The sequence below is a fragment of the Salmo trutta genome, chromosome 9, assembly GCF_901001165.1.
Source record: "Salmo trutta chromosome 9, fSalTru1.1, whole genome shotgun sequence".
NCBI classification, from domain to species: domain Eukaryota; kingdom Metazoa; phylum Chordata; class Actinopteri; order Salmoniformes; family Salmonidae; genus Salmo; species Salmo trutta.
Genome location: NC_042965.1, coordinates 17,686,511 through 17,708,827, shown reverse-complemented (window position 1 = coordinate 17,708,827; position 22,317 = coordinate 17,686,511). Strand labels below are relative to the sequence as shown.

General features: G+C 41.4%; 1 protein-coding gene across 2 annotated transcripts; it reads left to right on the top strand.

Moving 5' to 3' along the window:
• The first annotated feature begins 1,522 nt into the window (after positions 1-1,522).
• On the top strand, positions 1,523-21,814 carry LOC115200065 (synapsin-1). 2 transcript variants are annotated; one of them, XM_029762764.1, is made up of 13 exons: positions 1,523-2,565; positions 6,269-6,326; positions 7,903-7,994; positions 8,549-8,705; positions 12,277-12,366; positions 14,472-14,534; positions 14,656-14,798; positions 14,990-15,064; positions 15,152-15,254; positions 15,379-15,528; positions 15,716-15,785; positions 15,933-16,524; positions 18,985-21,814. In XM_029762764.1, the coding sequence occupies exons 1-13, from the start codon at positions 2,246-2,248 to the stop codon at positions 19,118-19,120; spliced, it is 2,049 nt and encodes a 682-aa protein (XP_029618624.1). In that variant the 5' UTR covers positions 1,523-2,245; the 3' UTR covers positions 19,121-21,814. The 2 variants fall into 2 exon arrangements, with proteins under 2 accessions (XP_029618624.1, XP_029618625.1); XM_029762765.1 differs by having other exon boundaries at positions 1,524-2,565; positions 19,023-21,814.
• Positions 21,815-22,317: the final 503 nt, after the last annotated feature.

Below are 22,317 nucleotides of genomic sequence, written 5' to 3'. Positions count from 1 at the left end.
CACCTGTCCTCAGCCCCTCCCTCGCTCCTAATCTACAATCTCACCAAACTGCATTTTTTCGAGTGCTTAGCCCACTGGTGCTCCAATCATTCCACTGACCTGCCCATACACGCACACAGCTGTACTGTGAGCCAGCCTCACCATTAATCCAAAGGCTTTTGTTGATGGCCAGACAAAGGCTCCTAAGTCCTGGAAATGCTACTGCCCTGAGAAACAATCTTGCCTGAGCATGCTGAAGAGTCTGGACACAAATGAGCACACTCAACACTCAGGACCTGACACATATAAAGTCACTTAAAAATAAATAAATACAACTTTTTAATTCTCTCTTTAAAAATGAGCACATCTAGAATTTGTATTGATTGATATGCCTTTGAATGGGGGGACTCATTTAGTTGATTACATTTTGTTATAGGCTACATTTTATATTCCTTTTGTACCTTGATTAAAGGATTAATAACTCATTGAAATATCTTATTGGGTTTATGTGTTGTAAGAATGCATTCTGGAGTTATTGGTATATTATGTCCCCCAAAAAAATTGTGCTGATGAAGGTCTGTGAAAGCACTCAACAAATATGTAGACTACTCGTGTCAGAATATGATTGGTGCTGCTTTGAAGCAAGTCAAGCTCAACACTGACCCCATGGGGAACACACTGGAATTTCTAACATTTTATTCATAGGATTTTGTTAATTATAATGTGTATATATACTTCAAGAATACTGAATGTGCAAAGTAAAACTGACATTCCTTCATGATCACCAATGTTATACATGAATTCCATTACATTTGGTTTTATCAACATTCAATAGAATGGGATGATTTAATAGGATTCATTTAATTAGAACATAGAATGATCCTGCATTTTCAGACTATTTACTGATGTTTTCTTTCCTGCAGTCATTGTCTCATTGCTTTGTTTTATGGGAATATTTCCTGCCATAATGTCAACCAATCAACATGCATAAGAGGTGTAACTTCATGTAGTGTGGATAATAGAAACAGCATTGTGAGCAGTTCCCACTCAGCAAACATTTACTGGGTTCTATGGGCAAGTAGTTAGTAGACCAACTGGTTTCTATTAGTGTTTTGGGTGAGTAGGCTACCTGAGAGTAACAGAACAGGAGAGCTTTGCTGGACCTGTATGTATATAACATGAACCCACCAGTAAAACATTCAACCAGTGAGTGAACTCAGTAATGGAAACAGTGATGGTGCCGTCCAGGGTTCTGAACTGGACACAATTTAACTCAAAGTCATACTCTCTAACAATCACTCGTTGCTTTGTCTATACAATTGCAGCCTATGATAATGCATCACAAACTCTCTAAAATCAATTCGTTTCTTTTAATATCAAAATGTAACCAGATGCCTCAACATATCGCTATTGTTACCGCTTTTTTCACTTTTTTCCTTCATCACGAGCATAAACAGATGGCGCATTTCCTGTATAAATTGCTTTACCACATCACAATTATTCATTTCCTACACTGTCTAAAGCAATGATTACATTGTAGGAGGTGAAGTGTCTGTTTTATTTCTCAGAATGCCCGCAGTCATTCCCCCGACACGAAAGCTACGCGCCTATCAATAGTCTCTCTTCAGCACCACCCTTCATCCCAACCTGCCCCGCTCGTCTCAAAGGATACAGGGGAGTGACGCAGGAGGATAGAAGGAAAAACTGCGCCGAACCTCGAAAGAAGGATTGGGTAGGGGGTGCTGCAATAAGACAAATTATGTACACCCAATTGTAAGTCCCGGATCCTCCTTTCATTAGAACTGAGACCGAAGCACGTCCTGTCTGGTCAGAGGACGTGGAAGCCAGACTCACCTGGTATCTATTTTACGCAGCCACCCACGAATCTTTTGATGGATGCGAATCGAATGTGGACAATTATTTGAGGTAGGCGAAGGTTAGATATTCGTGTTGACTGTTTTCTCACCGTGACCAGTAGACATATCCTTCCTCGAGTCAATTGAACAGGTCTAAACCTTGAAGCAGGTACAGGCCACTCCATCGGTAGAATTATAAAAAAACGAATTTAATTGAGATACCCATTTTGACAACCTAACCGTTTTTTCTTCTGCGACTCAGGATTGATTCATTTCCAACTGATCCTTCTATTCAAATGGAAAAATAGGTTTGGTTATAGGCTATTGGTAGGTTAATCCATCCATTGTTAATTTGCATCAGAGGGGAGGATTCGCCATATACATTTTCGTATACTTTTTTGATCTTCAACATGAATTACCTGCGTCGTCGGCTGTCGGACAGCAATTTTATGTCCAATTTGCCCAATGGGTACATGACTGACCTACAACGCCCTGACCCGCCTCAGCAAGACCCTGCAGTAGTGTCGCCTGGACCACCAGAGAGGCGTATGTCTACCAGCCAGCATTCTGAGGGCACTGGAAGCGGAGCTGGCTTTTTATCCTCCTTTACTAAAGCTGTCAAACAAACCACTGCCGCTGTCGCTGAGAAAGTCAACGAGGTAGCAGACAAAGCAGGCGTTGCCTCTGGTGCCAAGATACTCCTGGTTATTGATGACCAACAGACAGACTGGTAAGGAGAGTGATGTGTAAGGTTAGACGCCATTATACTCAAATGTGGGCCAGTAGCCTATGCTTCCAATAAACAGGTCATAATTAGGATATACTTCATCTTTACTATAGTCATAACACACACACGCATGCATATAGAGCGAGACAAAGTGAGACTAATACAGTGTATATGTCAAAGACAAGGTTTCCACAGTCATTACCTAAACAGGACACAGAAATTGCTCGTTTGCACCACCAGCGCATTCCAGGTGGTCTCGCGTGTGCCAGGCATGGCAAACGAGACTATGCTACATATTCAGATGGTTCTGTCGTGCATAATGTCATTTTTGTTTTGTTTTTGGTATGCTTAAAGGGATGGTTCACTCAAATTACACATTGGTTTCCTTTCCCTGTAAGCAGCCCATGGACAAGGTATGCCCGTGTCACACCCTGGCCGAGAGCTTTGACTTAACTAATTTCAGTACCATAGAACTGACTACAACACCCTAGGTTTACACCAAGAGCATAGCATCAGGTTATTTGAGAATGGGCTTGAGTGGAAATACATGAAAGGTAAATCAGAGGCAGGTAATATGTCAGACACACTGAGAAATATGACTGTCTACTTAGTACCTCTGCCTAGCTTTGGCAGTTATAGCTGCTATATGTAACTTTTTGGGTAACCCGACCAAGTTCACATAGAAAGATAAGTTCTTGATTGTCATTCTCATTGAAAGTCTAAGTGGTAGATCTGTTCTATGTTTGCTATTTCTATGCTTCCCTCTATTAAGTTTTGTTTTGGCGTCTTTTCATTTCGGTTTTGTACACCAGCTTCAAACAGCTGAAAATACATTTTTGGTTATGGAAAATATATACTGCTCAAAAAAATAAAGGGAACACTTAAACAACACATCCTAGATCTGAATGAAATAAATAATCTTATTAAATACTTTTTTCTTTACATAGTTGAATGTGCTGACAACAAAATCACACAAAAATAAAAAATGGAAATCCAATTTATCAACCCATGGAGGTTTGGATTTGGAGTCACACTCAAAATTAAAGTGGAAAACCACACTACAGGCTGATCCAACTTTGATGTAATGTCCTTAAAACAAGTGAAAATGAGGCTCAGTAGTGTGTGTGGCCTCCACGTGCCTGTATGACCTCCCTACAACGCCTGGGCATGCTCCTGATGAGGTGGCAGATGGTCTCCTGAGGGATCCCCTCCCAGACCTGGACTAAAGCATCCGCCAACTCCTGGACAGTCTGTGGTGCAACGTGGCGTTGGTGGATGGAGCGAGACATGATGTGCTCAATTGGATTCAGGTCTGGGGAACGGGCAGGCCAGTCCATAGCATCAATGCCTTCCTCTTGCAGGAACTGCTGACACACTCCAGCCACATGAGGTCTAGCATTGTCTTGCATTAGGAGGAACCCAGGGCCAACCGCACCAGCATATGGTCTCACAAGGGGTCTGAGGATCTCATCTCGGTATCTAATGGCAGTCAGGCTACCTCTGGCGAGCACATGGAGGGCTGTGCGGCCCCCCAAAGAAATGCCACCCCACACCATGACTGACCCACCGCCAAACCGGTCATGCTGGAGGATGTTGCAGGCAGCAGAACGTTCTCCACTCAGACTCTGTCACGTCTGTCACGTGCTCAGTGTGAACCTGCTTTCATCTGTGAAGAGCAGGGCGCCAGGGGCGAATTTGCCAATCTTGGTGTTCTCTGGCAAATGCCAAACGTCCTGCACGGTGTTGGGCTGTAAGCACAACCCCCACCTGTGGACGTCGGGCCCTCATACCACCCTCATGGAGTCTGTTTCTGACCGTTTGAGCAGACACATGCACATTTGTGGCCTGCTGGAGGTCATTTTGCAGGGCTCTGGCAGTGCTTCTCCTGCTCCTCCTTGCACAAAGGCGGAGCTAGAGGTCCTGCTGCTGCCCTCCTACGGCCTCCTCCACGTCTCCTGATGTACTGGCCTGTCTCCTGGTAGCGCCTCCATGCTCTGGACACTACGCTGACAGACACAGCAAACCTTCTTGCCACAGCTCGCATTGATGTGCCATCCTGGATGAGCTGCACTAACTGAGCCACTTGTGTGGGTTGTAGACTCCGTCTCATGCTACCACTAGAGTGAAAGCACCGCCAGCATTCAAAAGTGACCAAAACATCAGCCAGGAAGCATAGGAACTGAGAAGTGGTCTGTGGTTACCACCTGCAGAACCACTCCTTTATTGGGGGTGTCTTGCTAATTGCCTATAATTTCCACCTGTTGTCTATTCCATTTGCACAACAGCATGTGAAATTTATTGCCAATCAGTGTTGCTTCACAAATGGACAGTTTGATTTCACAGAAGTGTGATTGACTTGGAGTTACATTGTGTTGTTTAAGTGTTCCCTTTATTTTTTTGAGCAGTGTATTTCAAAGGGGTGTAGATGGTACAATGATTCTCTACACTATACTTGCTTGTTTTGTCCCATTAACTGAAGTTAAACGAACTATTAGAATTTTAGCAACCAGGAAAGCGATTTCTACATATTGAACCTTTAATATTTTGTTGTGCATATAGAACAGTATTACCTCCAATTTACACAGTTGAAATACAGCAGGCCCATCTTTTTGGGCTTGTGCCTGCTGTAACTAAAGTAAGCTAACTGGCAAGCTACGCTGTTGTTGCTAGCTAGAATTTGTAGTAAGCCTTTGTTGACACTTGGCATTAACTGGATAACTAGTGTAGCTAGAAACGTAAATAACAATGGATTCATTTTTGAAATGAAGCAGCTGCCTGCTAGCTGTTGAGAGTCAGTGGAGTAGATAGCTAGATATGTTGTGCTAAATAGTGATGCTAACTTCAGCTAGCAAGCAAACTGGCAGTATGGGATAATGGAGAGTGAATTAAATTATTTATTCATCTTAAGATAGCTAGCTTGGTAAAGCATTTAGTGTTGTGTGCATTGTGCTTCACTTACCCATTCGTTTAATATGCCAGCCAACTAATGAGCAGTTGCACATTGTCAAACTGAACCTAACAAAAATAATGATTCTTCAAGCCCAAAACTCCAATCCTCAATGTGAAAGATGTGGTCTTGCTCTAGATTTCTATATTTATTATGAAGCGTTATTGTTTGTTAGGAAGCTCATTTATTTCTTTCCCAATTTTGTATTTTATCAACTATTTTAGCGTCGCAACAAAATGGAGGGATACATAAAACACAATCAAATTGAATCCAACAAAAACAGGTTTCAGTGGAGGGAAAGCATTTCCATGATGACCTTAATTTAAATCATCTCATCCAAGTAATACCTCTCTTCACAAAACCAAGGCTGCGCCTTCCGCTGGACTGCCCACCACCAACAGTTTATAAAGGGGCAGGGAAAAACAGTGAGCCAATCACATCACTCAATGAATCGAGCAATAAACAAGCTCTCAGTTAGGAGCATATGGGCAGCTAGAATTTGCACATCATGTTCAAATCATCTATAAGTGACTTTGTTGAGCTTCACACTCAATTTGAGATACTTGTGTAAGATACAATGATGATTTATTATTCCAAAATAGTTAATGTTTTTCTGTTTTATTTGATGTACGTACATGTCACCATCGTTTGAGTATGCTTGTGTGATAGGAAAGCATTAAAAACTGCTGTCCAAAGTAGGCCACGTTGCTATGCAAGTCAAATATTTTTCTACCCCTCTTGACCCCCTCTTCTCTATAGGGCAAAGGTCTTCAAGGGTAAAAAGGTTCATGGTGAATTCGACATTAAGGTGGAACAGGTGGGTTGCTCTTGCACCATTGTTTTTCTCATTGTCTCTTTTCCCTGTAGAATTATTTTGGTGACTGGTTTTTCCATACAAGGCATTAAAGACGTGCTTTTTAGCTTGACATTTTTGTAGAATAAAGGGGTGTTTGCGTGAAATAAAGAAGGACAATTTAGAATAGAGTTGATTTTATATTTGAGTCATTTAATAGATGATGTTATCCAGAGAACCATATTGTAGTGAGTGCATACATTTTCATTTGTGCTGGTAACCCATGGGAATTGAACCCACAACCCTGGCGTTTTATGTGCCATGCGCTACCAACTGAGCCACACAGGAGTTGGAGAGGTGATTTGAAGTAATACAACACCCAATGAGACTCACAGGTAACCTCATGATGGGCATTATTGAGTGTAGGGATTGAAGCACACAGATAGACAACCCTTGCATCTAGTGACATTATCAGACTGTACATTGGTGCTGCAGACCTGCACTTACTATATGCAATAAACAATGAATCAAAGAAAACACAAGACATGATTCACATATTGAACTATGTTAAGTGGACTGAGAGTTGGATAATCATTAAGTGTGATAATATGTTGTCACTCTGAATCTCATAACAATATCTATGGAAAATAAGATGATATTATGGACCCCAAAAAATGTATACCCGGTGGTGGAGTTAATACTACCATCTGTGCTTTGTAAATGAGGACTTGAATATGTTTTGGGATTCTTTTTTCCATGTCTCCTATTTCTGTCTTCTCCTTTTATGTTGCATTAGAGTGTTTCCGCTATGTGCGCCATGAGTCTCTCAGCAGGAATAGCCCTGTGCAATGAATGTCTCATTATCTGCAGAGGTGATAGTCGTTACCCTGTACAATCTTCATAGTATTTGGGGACAAAGCCATTGAATTAATACAGTAGGATATTCCACACCATCTGTCTTCTAGATCCAGCTGTCTTAACTCTATCATCTAATTTAATCACGTCTGACAAACGTCGATTTCTGGAGTGAACTATAACCTTAGAATGTCCCTGTTATTAGAATCACAATGCTGTTTGACTGGGATTGCAACCTGGTCTCAGAGCATTTCGTATTATTCCGTACATTATGTTACGAATTTGCAAAACATACAATATGCTAAGAGTTAGGGTTAAGGTTAAGTTTAGGAGTTAGGTTAAAGGGTTAAGGTTAGGGTTAAGGGAAGGTTTAGCTAAAAGGGTTAAGGTTATGGTTAGGTGAAGGGTTCGCTAAAATGGTTAAGGTTAGGGGAAGAATTAGCCAACATGCTAAGTAGTTGCAAATTAGTTAGTTAGCTAAATACCTTAAATTGTCTGGGATGAGACTCAAACTCACAACCTTTGGGTTGCTAGATGTTTGCGTTATACGTACACTCATCCAGCCCTACCAACCACCTTACTTTAGTTGTTGCCTTAAGTAACCATCTGTCTTATGTAACTATATGAAACGTAACATACTAACAACGTAATCATACTAAATGTGGAGTATCTCAGATTTCCATACAGAATAATACAAAATAATCGGAGACCAGGTTGGGGATTGACACTGATGTTTTCCATTCAGGCTGACTTCTCTGAAATCAACTTGATAGCTCATGCAATGGGGGCCTATAGTGTTGATATAGAAGCAATCCGGAATGAAACCAAGGTCACCAAGTAAGTCTACTGTACATCCTTTGAATACAGTGTTCTACATGCTGTTTAAAGGCTGAGTGCATTCAAAAACATGATTTTCATGTGTTTTATATTTCCACACTATGAGGTTGGAATAATACTGTGAAATTGTGAAAATTATGACAATGCCTTTTTAGTGTAAGAGCTGCTTGAAAAGACCACCTGACATTTCTGCCTGTTTTGGTGGGATGGAGTTTTGGTCTGCCTGGTGACAGTCCTAGCTAAATTCTTGCTTGAGAAATTGCTCTTTCTGAAGAAGCTATTTTTGTTTCTTTTTGACCATTTTAATTGAAAACTGTCACAGCAAGGTACTTAATTGTTACCCAGAAATGATTTGATATTGAGAAAAAAACTGCTGCAATGGATCTTTAAGATAGTTATTTAAAAAACAAAGATCATCAGTGTGTCATGATTGCTGGACATGCAGGATTTCTTGCAAGTTTCAAGTACAATACCAGAATAAAATGTTCATATGTCTGTCTGAATATAATGTATTGGTAATTTGTGGAATTGTTTTGTATTTTCTATTTTGCAAGATGTTTCAGGCCTGACTTTGTGCTGGTTAGACAGCATGCCTTCAGTATGGCCAAGAATGGAGACCACCGACACATAGTGATTGGGTTGCAGTACGCTGGTCTCCCAGGTGTAAACTCTCTGCACTCTGTCTACAACTTCTGTGACAAGCCATGGGTGGTAAGTAGTGTTGCCCGGTATACTGAAACTTATTTTTTGATGCTAGAACATAAAAAATGGTTTGGTACTAGAATTTTTGTTACTTTTGGTACTTCTATCAAATGTGTCTAACGTTGTCTAGTAATTGAGAGAGGATCAAGTCTGTCTATCAGCGCAGCCGATGTCCCCTTTTAGAGCAAGCGCACCGTGCCTGCTCCACTTAAGGAGTCCTTATACATTCTGGCAGAACTCGGCTATGCGAAACGAACGTCTGTGCTTGCGTACTCCCTAAAGACCTTCGCTTGAAAAGAAGAAAAAAAGCGGCAATATACTGTTGTTTGTCCCTCTTGACCCACCATAGCAATAACATACCCAGTAACACTTTCTCAAAATAGGTAGAATTAATCTAAAATAAATCCAAAATCTATAATTAATTTAGACGATTTTGCCGAGGAGGTCCTTTTACATCAATCTAAGATGTTTGGTGCAGTATTTCTCAAGTGGAAAAATTTGCATGAAAACTAGTCTTCTCTGGTTGAATGACAACGAGCACTTAAATTGAATAATCCCGTCCATAGCTCCCACCCCTACTAGGAGTAGTACTGTTGACCAATCACCGATGAAGGGGCGTAGACTTTGGCTACCGAACCTCAACTTGAGTCAAGAAAACAAACCCTGCCAAAGACCAAAACGTCAGAAAATATCATCATAATATATGCGCAAACTGTTTCGTCTGGGAAGCATACGGTAAGCTTAACTCATTGCTAGTTCTAGCCTGTCCCGAGGAACCACTGCACAGTCTGGGCTGCATCATGTTAGCTCCCCACTCCATTGTGCTGCAGAAAAGTTAACACACTTGAATAATGGAACACTGCAAAATGTTGTAGGCTAACTTTCCATTCTAGCTTACAGTTGAAGCTAATATCAATTCACTACCCTACTACTACAAGCTGGTTTCAGTGGTGATTTTAGCATGTACATTTTTCATTGGGGCAAATGTTTTTATATATTATGTAGACGCATTCCAGCAAAGCCAATAAACAACACAACAGTAAACAATACATGAATTGCACTATAATGGTGACAAACAGTGCCACAAACTGTTAGGGCCTACATAAAGCTGTCCCAACAGCAGAGCTTTATTTTCAGCATCATGGAGTGAATTCTTACCACCGCTACACCTCACTATCAGCTGAGCATTATCTGGCAGCAAAACAGTTCATTCAACCTCATTTACTGACTTAAAAAAAAAATATATAGCTGATATGGCTGACTTGCTTAAACAAATGTTGTTTCTACTGACAATTGAGATGTACAAACTATGGCATAAGGGAAAGAGGCAATTCGTAATTTCGATTAAGACATTAATGAGCGAGCTAAGACGGACCTAGTCAATATAATTATTTGTTCAGCGCTTTTGAAATGTACAGTGACAGTATTCCAAACATGGGCCGCTCTTACAGTATTTTCCCTGTACACCAAGTCAGAACCGTAGGATAAATACAGGAGGAATATAAGCAGACAATTTAAGCTCTTTAAAATATTAGATTATGACATTTCTCTAAAACAGGCTATAGGCTACATGTGCACTACCAAGTCAGAACAGTAGACAAAGTTATGAGGGGGAAAGGGACCAAATTATTAGAGTGAGGCACATGGGCTACTAACAGCTAACTACACAACATAGACTTTGTATTACTTTCTTAGCTACAGTATACATATCCTCCTGGCATATTACATAATTTATGCAGCAGCATACAATACATTTTTGGACTCACCTTGTTGGGCCTTGCTCATTTGAACAGGAAGGTGGCTCGGACATGTGTGCAAATTTTGTCACCAAAGTCTGGCATTCTCTGGATTTATGGTGCTTTCAAGACAACTGGGAACTCTGAAAAAAAACTAGGTTGAATCATGACGTCAGTGATCTTCAGAAAGAGGCCAGAGTTCCCGACTTGGAATGACCATTCAAAACGTATTTTCCCAGTCGGAGCTAGTTTTTTTCAGAGTTCCCAGTTGGCTTGAACTCACTGAAGTCTGAGATTTCCCAGTTCCGAGTGTAACAGTGTAGGTTCCGTCCCAACCTGGGCTCGAACCAGGGACCCTTGCACACATCAACAACTGACACCCACGAAACATCGTTACCCATCGCGCCACAAAAGCCACGGCCGTTGCTTCAAGTCTCAGAGCGAGTGACGTCACCGATTGAAACGCTATTAGCGCGCACCACCGCTAACTAACTAGCCATTTCACATCGGTTACACAAGTTTCCAGTTGTTTTGAACGCAGCGAAAGTCATGGTGTTGCATGTGAATGTTTATCCTTTTAAGTTTGGAAAAGGGACCCTTTTACCCAGACTTGGACCACACACCCTCTTCACTGAATAGCAGGCTACCGATTGCTTTGCAACGCTTGCAGTTAGCCACTGATTCCTTACAAACCACTCATTGTTGAATTTGCGATTTCCAACTTGTTGTGGAATGTTTATGTCAAATGGCTGATGAGCACCGAGCCAATCACAGTGCAACTACAGAACATTACCAACCCCTACACTCTGTATTTTCTGCTGGCTGCCCCACCACCTCAGAAAGCACTGAGCTAGGCTGAAACACCTGCATTTTGGAGCTGCCTTACTCAAGAAAGAAAAAAAGAGACCATGTTTGTATGCAGCTTTATTAACTCAATTATAGATTTTTTACATTGTTTGCAAACTGATATGTGACAGGTATTAATGCTAAAATAACATGCAAAACAGGCAACGGCTAGCCCCACCTGCCCTGAATGACGGGTCGCCACTGGCTGATTTCAAAGCGGATTGTCACCAAAAACCATTCAGTCATTGCAAAAAACGTTATTCGTTCACTTCGTCTCCCACACCTCAGTCACATCTCTCCTGTTTCTCCCTGTGTGTGAATGACGTCATTTGATCTTAAAGAGACAGTGCACACTTTGATAAAAGAAGAGATTGCTTCTTCTATACAAATGTTTTTGATCAGTACAATAAAATAGGTCCCAAATAGAAAGGAAACAGAACATTTTTCATCTGTAGCCCCATGAAATCAGCAAAAATAAGCTCAATAACTCAATGCATGCACACATTCCTATTGAATATGCATTCACCTGTATTGTGAATAGGCCTAGTCTACAGCTTGATTTAATATTTAGATTAACATTATGTAGTTAGATTGGTAAAAACAAAGTCAAATTGTTTGTACGCTTGTATAATTGATTCATTAATACATACATGGCTGTCTCTGAAAAATTGACATCAAACATTTAAAATGTAATGATATTTGAACTCAAAAGATCTGTCTGGATCAAGTGCCATTATGTGACTTAAGCTAATACGCCTTCTTTTTCTGCCATGGTATCGTTTTGGAATCCTTTTTAATATTGTTTTGGTATCGAGTATCGTGATGTATTGTGATACTAAACCTGGTATCAGTATCGAAGTCAAAATTCTGACAACACTAGTGGTAAGTATGGCAATATAAAGCAGATTAAAACGTTTTTTTCTTGAGCTAGACAGATCATGACTATTAATTTTACTGTAAAGGTAACGTGTTTTCTGTATTATCATGTCTTGTTTCAGTTTGCTAATATGGTGAGATTGTACAAACAACTGGGACCAGAGGAATTCCCACTGATCGAGCAGGTTTACTATCCCAACCACAGGGAAATGGTGGGTGTTCTGCCATCTGCTTCTCTCTACTCCTCCCCCACCACGGCATGGCCATGTCCTCACACTAAACAGACCTAAGCACAGACTATTAGGTTGCCCCTCTGTTTGGATGACACACATGCTTCTGTGGCCAGTAAGACAAGGACAACGGAATAGCTAGTTCACATCTATTTTCTCAGATCTAATTACAGCATTCAATCTTAATACTGGCTCTGATTAGACTCATAGTGCATGTTTACAGGTCCTAGTTGAGCCAGAGTGGATCTGATTATTCCTGTGCCCTACGGATCCCCTCAGTAGCACTGCACTGAGATCAGTGTCTGCGTTGCCGCAGTGCTGTCCCCCTCCATGACTACAGTCGCAGGCCTGCTCTCGGCTCAGCTCGCCTCTACGATCAACATGAATCACTCCATAATCACTCCAGTTTTCCTTTTCCTTTTTGGGCTCATGCTGGCCTCATGAAGTAGATGTACACTACCTTTCAAAAGTTTGGGGTCACTTAGAAATGTCCATCTTTTTTTAAAGAAAAGCACATTTGTTGTCCATTAAAATTTACATAAAATTGATCAGAAATACAGTGTAGACATTGTTAATGTTGTAAATGACTATTGTAGCTGGAAACGGCAGATTTTTCATGGAATAGCTACATAGAGGCCCATTATCAGCAACCATCACTCCTGTGTTCCAATGGCACGTTGTATTAGCTAATCCAAGTTTATCATTTTAAAAGGCTAATTGATCATTAGAAAACCCTTTTGCAATTGTGTTACCTCAGCTGAAAACTGTTGTTCTGATTAAAGAAGCAATAAAACTGGTCTTTAGACTGGTTGAGTATCTGGGTTCGATTACAGGCTCAAAATGGTCAGAAACAAAGAACTTTCTTCTGAAACTCGTCAGTCTATTCTTGTTGTAAGAAATGAAGGCTATTCCATGCGAGAAATTGCCAAGAAACTGAAGGTCTCGTACAACGCTGTGTACTACTCCCTTCACAGAACAGTGCAATCTGGCTCTAACCAGAATAGAAAGAGGAGTGGGAGGCCCCAGTGCACAACTGAACAAGAGGACAAGTACATTAGTGTCTAGTTTGAGAAACAGATGCCTCACAAGTCCTCAACTGCCAGCTTCATTAAATAGTACCCGCAAAACACCAGTCTCAACGTCAACAGTGAAGAGGCAACTCCGGGATGCTGGCCTTCTAGGCAGAGTTGCAAAGAAAAAGCCATGTCTCAGACTGGCCAATAAAAAGAAAACATTAAGATGGGAAAAAGAACACAGACGCTGGACAGAGGAGTTCTGCCTAGAAGGCCAGCATCCCGGAGTCACCTCTTCACTGTTGACATTGAGACCGGTGTTTTGAGGGTACTATTTAATGAAGCTGCCATTTCTCAGAACAAGAATAGACTGACGAGTTTCAGAAGAAAGTTCTTTGTTTCTGGCCATTTTGAGCCTGTAATCGAACACACAAATGCTGATGCTCCGGATACTCAACTAGTCTAAGGAAGGACAGTTTTATTGCTTCTTTAATAAGGACAACAGTTTTCAACTGTGCTAACATAATTGCAAGATGGTTTTCTGAATGATCAATTAGCCTTTTAAAATGATAAACTTTTAGCTAACGTGCCATTGGAACGTTGGAGAGATGGTTGCTGATAATGGGCCTCTGTACACCTAAAAATCTGCTGTTTCCAGCTACAATAGTCATTTACAACATTAACAATGTCTGCACAGTATTTCTGATCAATTTGATGTTATTTTAATAGACAAAAAATGTGCTTGTCTGTCAAAAAGAAGGATATTTCTAAGTGACCCCTAACTTTTGAACGGTAGTGTACAGTAAATGTTTTAATTACAAGGGTTCTCACTCAGTTGATTTCACTGTATCATCTTATCTATCTAGCCCATTAACTTGATGTGGCTTTCTTATTTAGCTGTATCCTGACTCTTTTAGCAAAGAACAGCAACTTTGAGTTTATAGTTTACTCAATTAGCAATTTACTAAGAATCTCTGTGCTGCACAGTCCCTTTAGTCAAACAAACCTACATATCTGGAGACTGTGTAGTATGATGTTTGCCAATGGAGGATGTTGTGTTGTCTTTTGCTCCAGATCACCACTCCTGGTTTCCCTGTGGTGGTGAAAATGGGCCACGCCCACTCAGGGATGGGGAAGGTAGGATTGGACTGCTCTTGTTACTGTTTTAAATGAGATAATGTAGGCCTGGATCAGTGTTTATGCTTCACAAGTCATTACTATGAACATAATCTATTTCAATCGTATCTTTACCCTGTAGGTGAAAGTGGACAATCAATATGACTTCCAAGATATTGCCAGTGTTGTTGCCCTGACCAAGACCTATGCCACATCTGAACCTTTCATTGATGCAAAGTACGATGTCCGCATCCAGAAAATTGGAGACAATTACAAGGCCTACATGTGAGTGAAATAAATGAGCTCCTTTGTTTGGTGTGACTGAGGTCAATCCATTCTACAGATTTCCAAGCTATTTAGCACAGGCTACAGATCAAAGGCCAACAAGGTCCATTTAGACTGCATATCCCAACATTGATGTGAATTAGATGATCAAGAGAGAACATGCTAAATGGTAGATCTTGTCTTTTTAACAGGCGGACATCGATTTCAGGGAACTGGAAAACCAACACTGGTTCAGCCATGCTGGAGCAGATAGCCATGTCAGACAGGTGAGTGCTATCACAGACTGGGCCTTTGTGCATCAGACAGACAGCCGTGTGTTTCCTAGTTAGTAACAGTGTTCTCCAACATTGTAGGTATCGAATGTGGGTGGACTCCTGCTCTGAGGTGTTTGGTGGTTTGGATATGTGTGCTGTGGAGGCTCTGCATGGGAAAGATGGCAAGGATTACATCATAGAGGTAAAGGATTAGAAGTATTTTTAACTATTTACATTATGTTGCTCTTATACCTGTGTAGTAACACTGTATTTACATTGGCAACAACATTGTATTAACATGTCATTTCCCCCTCTCGTTCCCTCAGGTGGTGGGCTGCTCCATGCCCCTGATTGGAGACCAGCAGGATGAAGACCGTGCACAAATTGCAGAATTGGTCGTCTCCAAAATGAACCAGACAGTCCCACACACTGCAAGTCCCTCTCCTGTCCGCCCCACAGCTGCACAGCCCGCACAGGTGACACACTGTTGCTAACCACAACTCAGTTTATTACACTTAAATGAGTCAACAATTGTCAAAAGGCGTGTGTTTAGATGAGTGGTCTCTTTTGTTAATTGGCCAGTATATTTGGTCAATTGATCAACTAAAAGTGAATTTGTAACCCATTAACTCTGTGTCTCATTGTGATATGTTGGCCATTCAGAAAGCTGCATCCCCTCAGCCCATCTCACAACCCAAAGTGCCACAGGCTCAGCAACGCCCTCCTCCCCAAGGTAAGAAAATGGCTCTATATTAAGGCCCCAAATCCCAATTGACACTGTTTGCTTTTGTTCATTAGCTGGTAATAAGATAGCTACATAGTTGTTTTTAAATGACTGCTTGATAGGGACTCTAGATAAACAGTGCTCTGTCTCCTCCAGGTGGCCCACAACAAGCCCCCACCAGCACTACTGCCCCTCGCCAAGGCTCCCCCTCCCAGCAGCGCCCCTCACCCCAAGGCCAGCCCCCTGTCCAAAGCTCCAACACCCAGAGCCCCTCTGCCCAAGCAACACAGCAGGCCAGACAGGCCAACCCAGCAGCTGGGGCCCAGCAGCGTCCCCCAGGGCAGGGGCAGAAACCCTCCTCTGGTCCGGGCTCTCCCCAGCGATCCATGAGCCAGGGGGGCTCCCCTCAGAGCCAGAGGCCACAGCAGTCAGGTCCCCAGCAGCAGCAGAGACCCCCCCCTGGAGGCCCGGGCCAGAAGTCCACAGGGGGCCAGCCCCAGCAGAGGCCCCAGCAGAAGCCAGGTCAGCCCGCCAGGCAGCAGTCCCAGGGAGGAGGTCCCCAGGTCCCACAGCAGCAGAGGGCTCCAGCCCAGCAAGGTCGCCCCGGGGCCCCTACCACTCAGCAGCCCCGCCCTAGTGCCCAGGGCCAGGGAGGCCCCGGAGGGAAACCTCCTCTGCAGCAGAAACCCCAGCCCCCTCTGAAGCCCAGCCATGACCACCCTGCTATGGGAGCCACCCCCCCACTGAAGTAAGCAAAGCTCTCCTAAAATATTCCAAAACATTCAATACAATATATTTTTTGCTAAGTGTATCCCAACTGTATTACTCAATAGCTCAATATTTCAAATCAAATCAAATTGTATTTGTCACATGCGCTGAATACAACATTTCACCTTACAGTGAAATGCTTACTTACAAGCCCTTAACCAACAATGCAGTTTTAAGAACAATACCTAAAAAAAATAAGACATAAAACTAACAAATAATTAAAGAGTAGCAGTAAAATAACAATAGCGAGGCTACATACAGGGGGTACCGGTACAGAGTCAATGTGCGGGGGCACAAGTTAGTCAAGGTAATTGATGTAATATGTACATGTAAGTAGAGTTATTAAAGTGACTATGCATAGATAATAACAGAGAGCAGCAGCAGCGTAAAGGGGAGGGGGGCAATGCAAATAGTCTGGGTAGCCATTTGATTAGATGTTCAGGAGTCTTATGGCTTGGGGGTAGAAGCTGTTTAGAAGCCTCTTGGACCTAGACTTGGTGCTCCGGTACCGCTTGCCGTAGGGTAGCTGGGGTCTTTGACAATTTTTAGGGTCTTCCTCTGACACCGCCTGGTATAGAGGTCCTGGATGGCAGGAAGCTTGGCCCCAGTGATGTACTGGGCCGTACGCACTTCCCTCTGTAGTGTCTTGCGGTCGGAGGCTGAGCAGTTGCCATAACAGGCAGTGATGCAACCAGTCAGGATGCTCTCGATGCTGCAGCTGTAGAACCTTTTGAGGATCTGAGGACCCATGGCAAATCTTTTCAGTCTCCTGAAGGGGAATAGGTTTTGTTGTGCCCTCTTCACGACTGCCTTGGTGTGTTTAGACCATGTTAGTTTGTTGGTGATGTGGACGCCAAGGGACTTGAAGCTCTCAACCTGCTCCACTACAGCCCCGTCGATGAGAATGGGGGCGTGCTCGGTCCTCCTTTTCCAGTCGTCCACAATCATCTCCTTTGTCTTGATCACGTTGAGGGAGAGGATGTAACATCTTCCTGTTGTTTTTGTCAGATGTAATATGACACCAGTCAGCCACACAGGATGCTCCATATATCTCACTCTAGATAAAGATGGTTATATAACTGATGAGAGGATTCTGTGTTCCAGATTTAGCTTTCATTTCTTTTTATCTCCACCATGGGGACTGATGTGCATGATCCTGTTATTCCTGTAGGCTAGATATTGAGATAAATATTGAATTTGCAAATAATCTATGTTTTGTAATGGGATATGTTATAAGATCGTTATTTGATCGACATTACAAATGTTTGGACTGGGTATGCATGAATCACTCATATGCATAAGTCTTGTGGACTGTTTTTGTATTATGTAAAATCATGCTCAAAGGAATGTTTTTTCACACTTCGTGTACTGCACACTATTCAACAAGCCTTTTTCCAGTGACTGCCATCATCTAGAATTTCCTGCACTCCTTCAACCCTTTTGTTTGTCAAACCTTGGGAATTTGTTGTAGCCTATATGTTGTGCTCCCCTTTATCATTGCTCTACAAAATAATTTGCAGAAACTGTAGAAGTGTGTGTTAAAAGCTTTTACAATCAAGCATGCGATTATGCGCATGGCTGATCAAGTTTTGATTCAGATTATTCTTCACAGGATTCAACAATAATGTGTCCAATTTCAGGAAACACTGAAAAAGTATTACTTTTCCATTGAGGATCAGGAAATTACAAGGACTATTTATGATCATGCTAGATTTGATGGTCTCATTGACGAGAGGTTGGTATTAAGTACCATCAGGTATGGCCATGTTGAATTTTTTAGTAATTCTCTGGTGATGAATGAAACATGAAGTTTAGTTGATGCATCATTTAAAACTAGAGCAGTGTTCGCAGAGAAAGGAAGAGAGGAATCGCTACTAGGATACACAACAGTCGGTGTTTGGCGTTCGAAGGTGCTCTTTGGTATAGGAGTTAATTGGTCATAAAAAAACAAACAAGGAAGACCAAGGCACTCGTCATGTCATTAAAATACCTTTATCATTACAGCATGTTCAATAGAACAAAGATTTAAAAGAGCAGTGTTCCTTAGTGCATGTGATAGAGGGCCCAAATGTGGAAGGAGTAAGAGAAAGTGTTGTGTAGTACATTAGGACTGCATGAGGAATATGGCTTTAACAAGCCATTAACAGTCAAAGCTGCAAACAATTCCTTGAATTCATTTCTCTTTGTGCCCTCCAGAACTAGGAACCCTGGTCAAAATCAAAGTTGAAAAAGGAGCATGCCATTTGTCCATGACTGATCAAGTTGAGCTGATCAATGCACTGAATCAGTTATGTAATTAATTCTATTACATACTGAAAGAACTCGTGTCTCTCTCTCTCTCTCTCTCTCCTGCCATGCCCTAGTCTTACCATTCCATGAGTTTGCTGCATGACGTTAATAGCCTCTTCCTCTCCTCTATTGCCATTTCCTCTCTTTATAGCAAGTCCCAGTCTCTTACCAATGCCTTCAACATTCCAGAAACCCCAGCCCCGCAGGCCAGCCTTAGCCAGGATGAGGTGAAGGCTGAGACCATACGCAACCTACGCAAATCTTTTGCCAGTCTCTTTTCAGACTGAGAGATGGAGTAAGCCCCCCTCCCACACCGACAGAAAGACAGACAGACTGAAAGACAGACCCTTCCCCGCCAATGTGCAAAGGACCAACAGGACTTCACCTCCCTATTAAGGACATTGATGTACATTGATGTGAACATTCATTATAAAACATCCACTGCCTATACATTTCAAGACCACACATAGAATATAATACAGCTAGGTTTGTTGGTGTCAGTCTGAAACATTCCCAGTCACCTTCACATTCAAAATGATTTGTACACACACACACACACACACACTTCTCTTGTTGTTGCACGTGTGTTTAAATTTCTGAAAAAAGGGTGAAGATTCTTGTCCCTTTATAGTTTGTGTTGTTATATAATGGGACATTACATTTCAGTAGGTGGCCTGTGTTACTACAGTGACTGTTTGTATGGTATGTATTGAACGATATCTGCTTGGTCATCCTTTGATCATTTTGAATGTTTTTTTTTATGCTAATAGTGGGATCAATACACTGGTAATCTTCATGAAAGTGTTGCCAGTTTTCAGTTGTTACTGTAAAATCATAGTGACACATTTGACCAACTTTTGGTTGGCTCTCAAATGAACCATCACTAAACCATCACAGTAGGCCACTTCATTGTTACAGTAAAGCAACACTATAGCTGTTTGAGCTACCCATTTATTCTAAGTGATGTTGCTTTAGATGCATGTCAATAAAGGAGGTATGGTTGCAGTTTCAACCACTCACTTTGGCGCTGGTAATCGTGTTGTCACATGTAATTAGCTAGAGTAGTTAGCATTGCAAAAGTATGTGTTGTTTTTGTGAGAATGCCGTTGCTGCCTCCCTCTCCCTTCTCCTGTTACATTAGGACAAAACCCCAATAGCACTCATCTTGGAAAACATGCCTTACACAGAGTTCAGTCAGATCAAATGGTATTGTCTCAGGGATGTCCTGGTGATTGTGACACACGCGTGTCAGGAGTCAGGTCTTCCATACGTTGCACTGTAATTAGGATAGTGATCTACTGCAAATGATAGCAAAAGCATGTGTTTTTATTGAGGTAGAATGTATTTGTTATTTGAAATGTATTTGCACATGAAGTATAACAAAATCATACTTGAATACATGAACCAAGAGATGTTTTTTTTAAAATGTTAATGTCAGTTTGTCAGATTGCAGAGACACAGCCATCTTAGTGCTCTATTTTACCAGCCCACAAGGGCCTGGAATGCTGCTGTCTCTGGTGTCTGGGTGCCTGTGCTGTCTGTTCCCTGGTTCCCAACAGGGTCACAGCTTGTGAGCAGGAGGCCTAGTCCAATGAAATGCTCAGCCAAGGAATGTCCCATGGATCATGTAGGCAGTGTAAAATAAATGCACTGGGATTCCCCCTGTGGGTTATTCCACTGCATTATACTTCTGTTTGATTTTCTACTCATAACACTTTCTCCCCAAAATATCAGTCAATGACCCCTTTGATAATTGGTCAGAAAAAGAGCCCATTGCTGAGACCTCTTTCAAGGGCACTAAACATGTCTTCCAAAAAGAGTGTGTTCCATGTCAACATGGCAATATGTTGTTTTGGGGCCAATTCGGAAAGTCCCAATCTCCTTGCAGAACCCCTGTGCATCGGCCCCTTTGTGTATCCACAGTGACCCCTTGTGATAAGTGGTGCTTAAACGTGTTCATGTTGTTCTGTAAAACTGTCAAACCAAATAGAAATGTTGTACAGATAGTGACATACAAATTATGCAGATTCGTCACCCCCCCCCCGCTGCTGGCTGTGCTTGTTAATATTGTGTGTTTTCAATGAATACTTTTTTGCCATTTCTGTCATTCATTTTTGGGGATTAAGCCCTTTTTTAGTACTGGCATTTATGGTCATGGATTATTTCTACTTTTTGAAGAAGCTTTTTTTAACTTCAGTTTCTCTTCTATTCTTTGTTTTTCGAACGTCTATTAAACTTCTTATAATAGGACTCAATGTAAGTCATAACTCAGCAAACAGAATTGTCATGGTATACCATTTTGTGTGGATCACAGAAACCTCAAATGATACCTCTTACAAATCTGTGAAATTGACTTGTCTAGATGAAGGCGTGATTGGCATGCATTGTTACTGTTTTACTCTGCTCTCTGCCTCTGCTTGTAACAGAGTGGTATGCTTTCCCTCCCTATAACTCATAGCTATGTTTGGAGTTATAATCCTCCTGTGGATTATACATTGGGGTGATAATTACAACAAGTGGTTATCTTGATGAATCCTATTTGTTGATATTCATAGACGTGTTTGTTGACGTGGTACATGTTTCTTTTAAATATTTACATTCTTTTTAATGGATATATTTGAATGTATGTTTACAATTGGTAGGCTATGCCTTTTTCCTTTGGTAAAGTGGTTTTCCTGTTTCTAAATGCAGATGTTTTATTTTGGAAAGGTTTTATCTGTTATCTGCACTATGAATTTCTGTGAAATTGACTGTCAATATTGATGCCTGCCAGATGTATAAAATAAGAAATCTATATATGTATCTAAAATAAACAACAATCAAGAGGAAATATTAAATATATTGTAAATCATGGTGGAGTGTTAAAATACATGTAGAAACGTATCGTTGATGTTATTTGCAATGTAGCTGAATAATTATGTGAAAATGACTATGCTATCAACGTGCACATATTCAATAAAGTTCAAGACCAATAGTAACATTGATTAAGCATTTTCTTTATGTTCAAATGAGGAATGATTCAGATGAAGAATAACTTATGATTGAGTAGATACGATATCAGCAAGCCCAGTGCAAAACTGTGAATGGCCAATGGCTCATTTCCTCTGTGGAATGATAGCATAGTTGCATACAGTACACACAGAGAGATAAGCTATTCTATACGTAAGGTTTGACTCAATAACATTGGTGTAATAAGGTTTAGCTCTACCAGTGTGACCACAAGGTGGTGCAGGGTTGCAGTCTGACTGACCAGCCAGTTGAACGCTCAAAGGCCTTTACAGTATGTACTGTGAACTTTACCACACGCACAATGCACCAAAATGAGATCCTAGTTTCAAAATACAGTATCTAGAGTGGAGTGGCCTAAATTATTGGTGTCTTTTCTGATAATGTCTTTCTTATCATATTGTTGTAAGGACAGAAATAATGTTTTATTGCTTGGAGAACATGTTATAAGAGAAAGAGACATACAATAAATAGTATA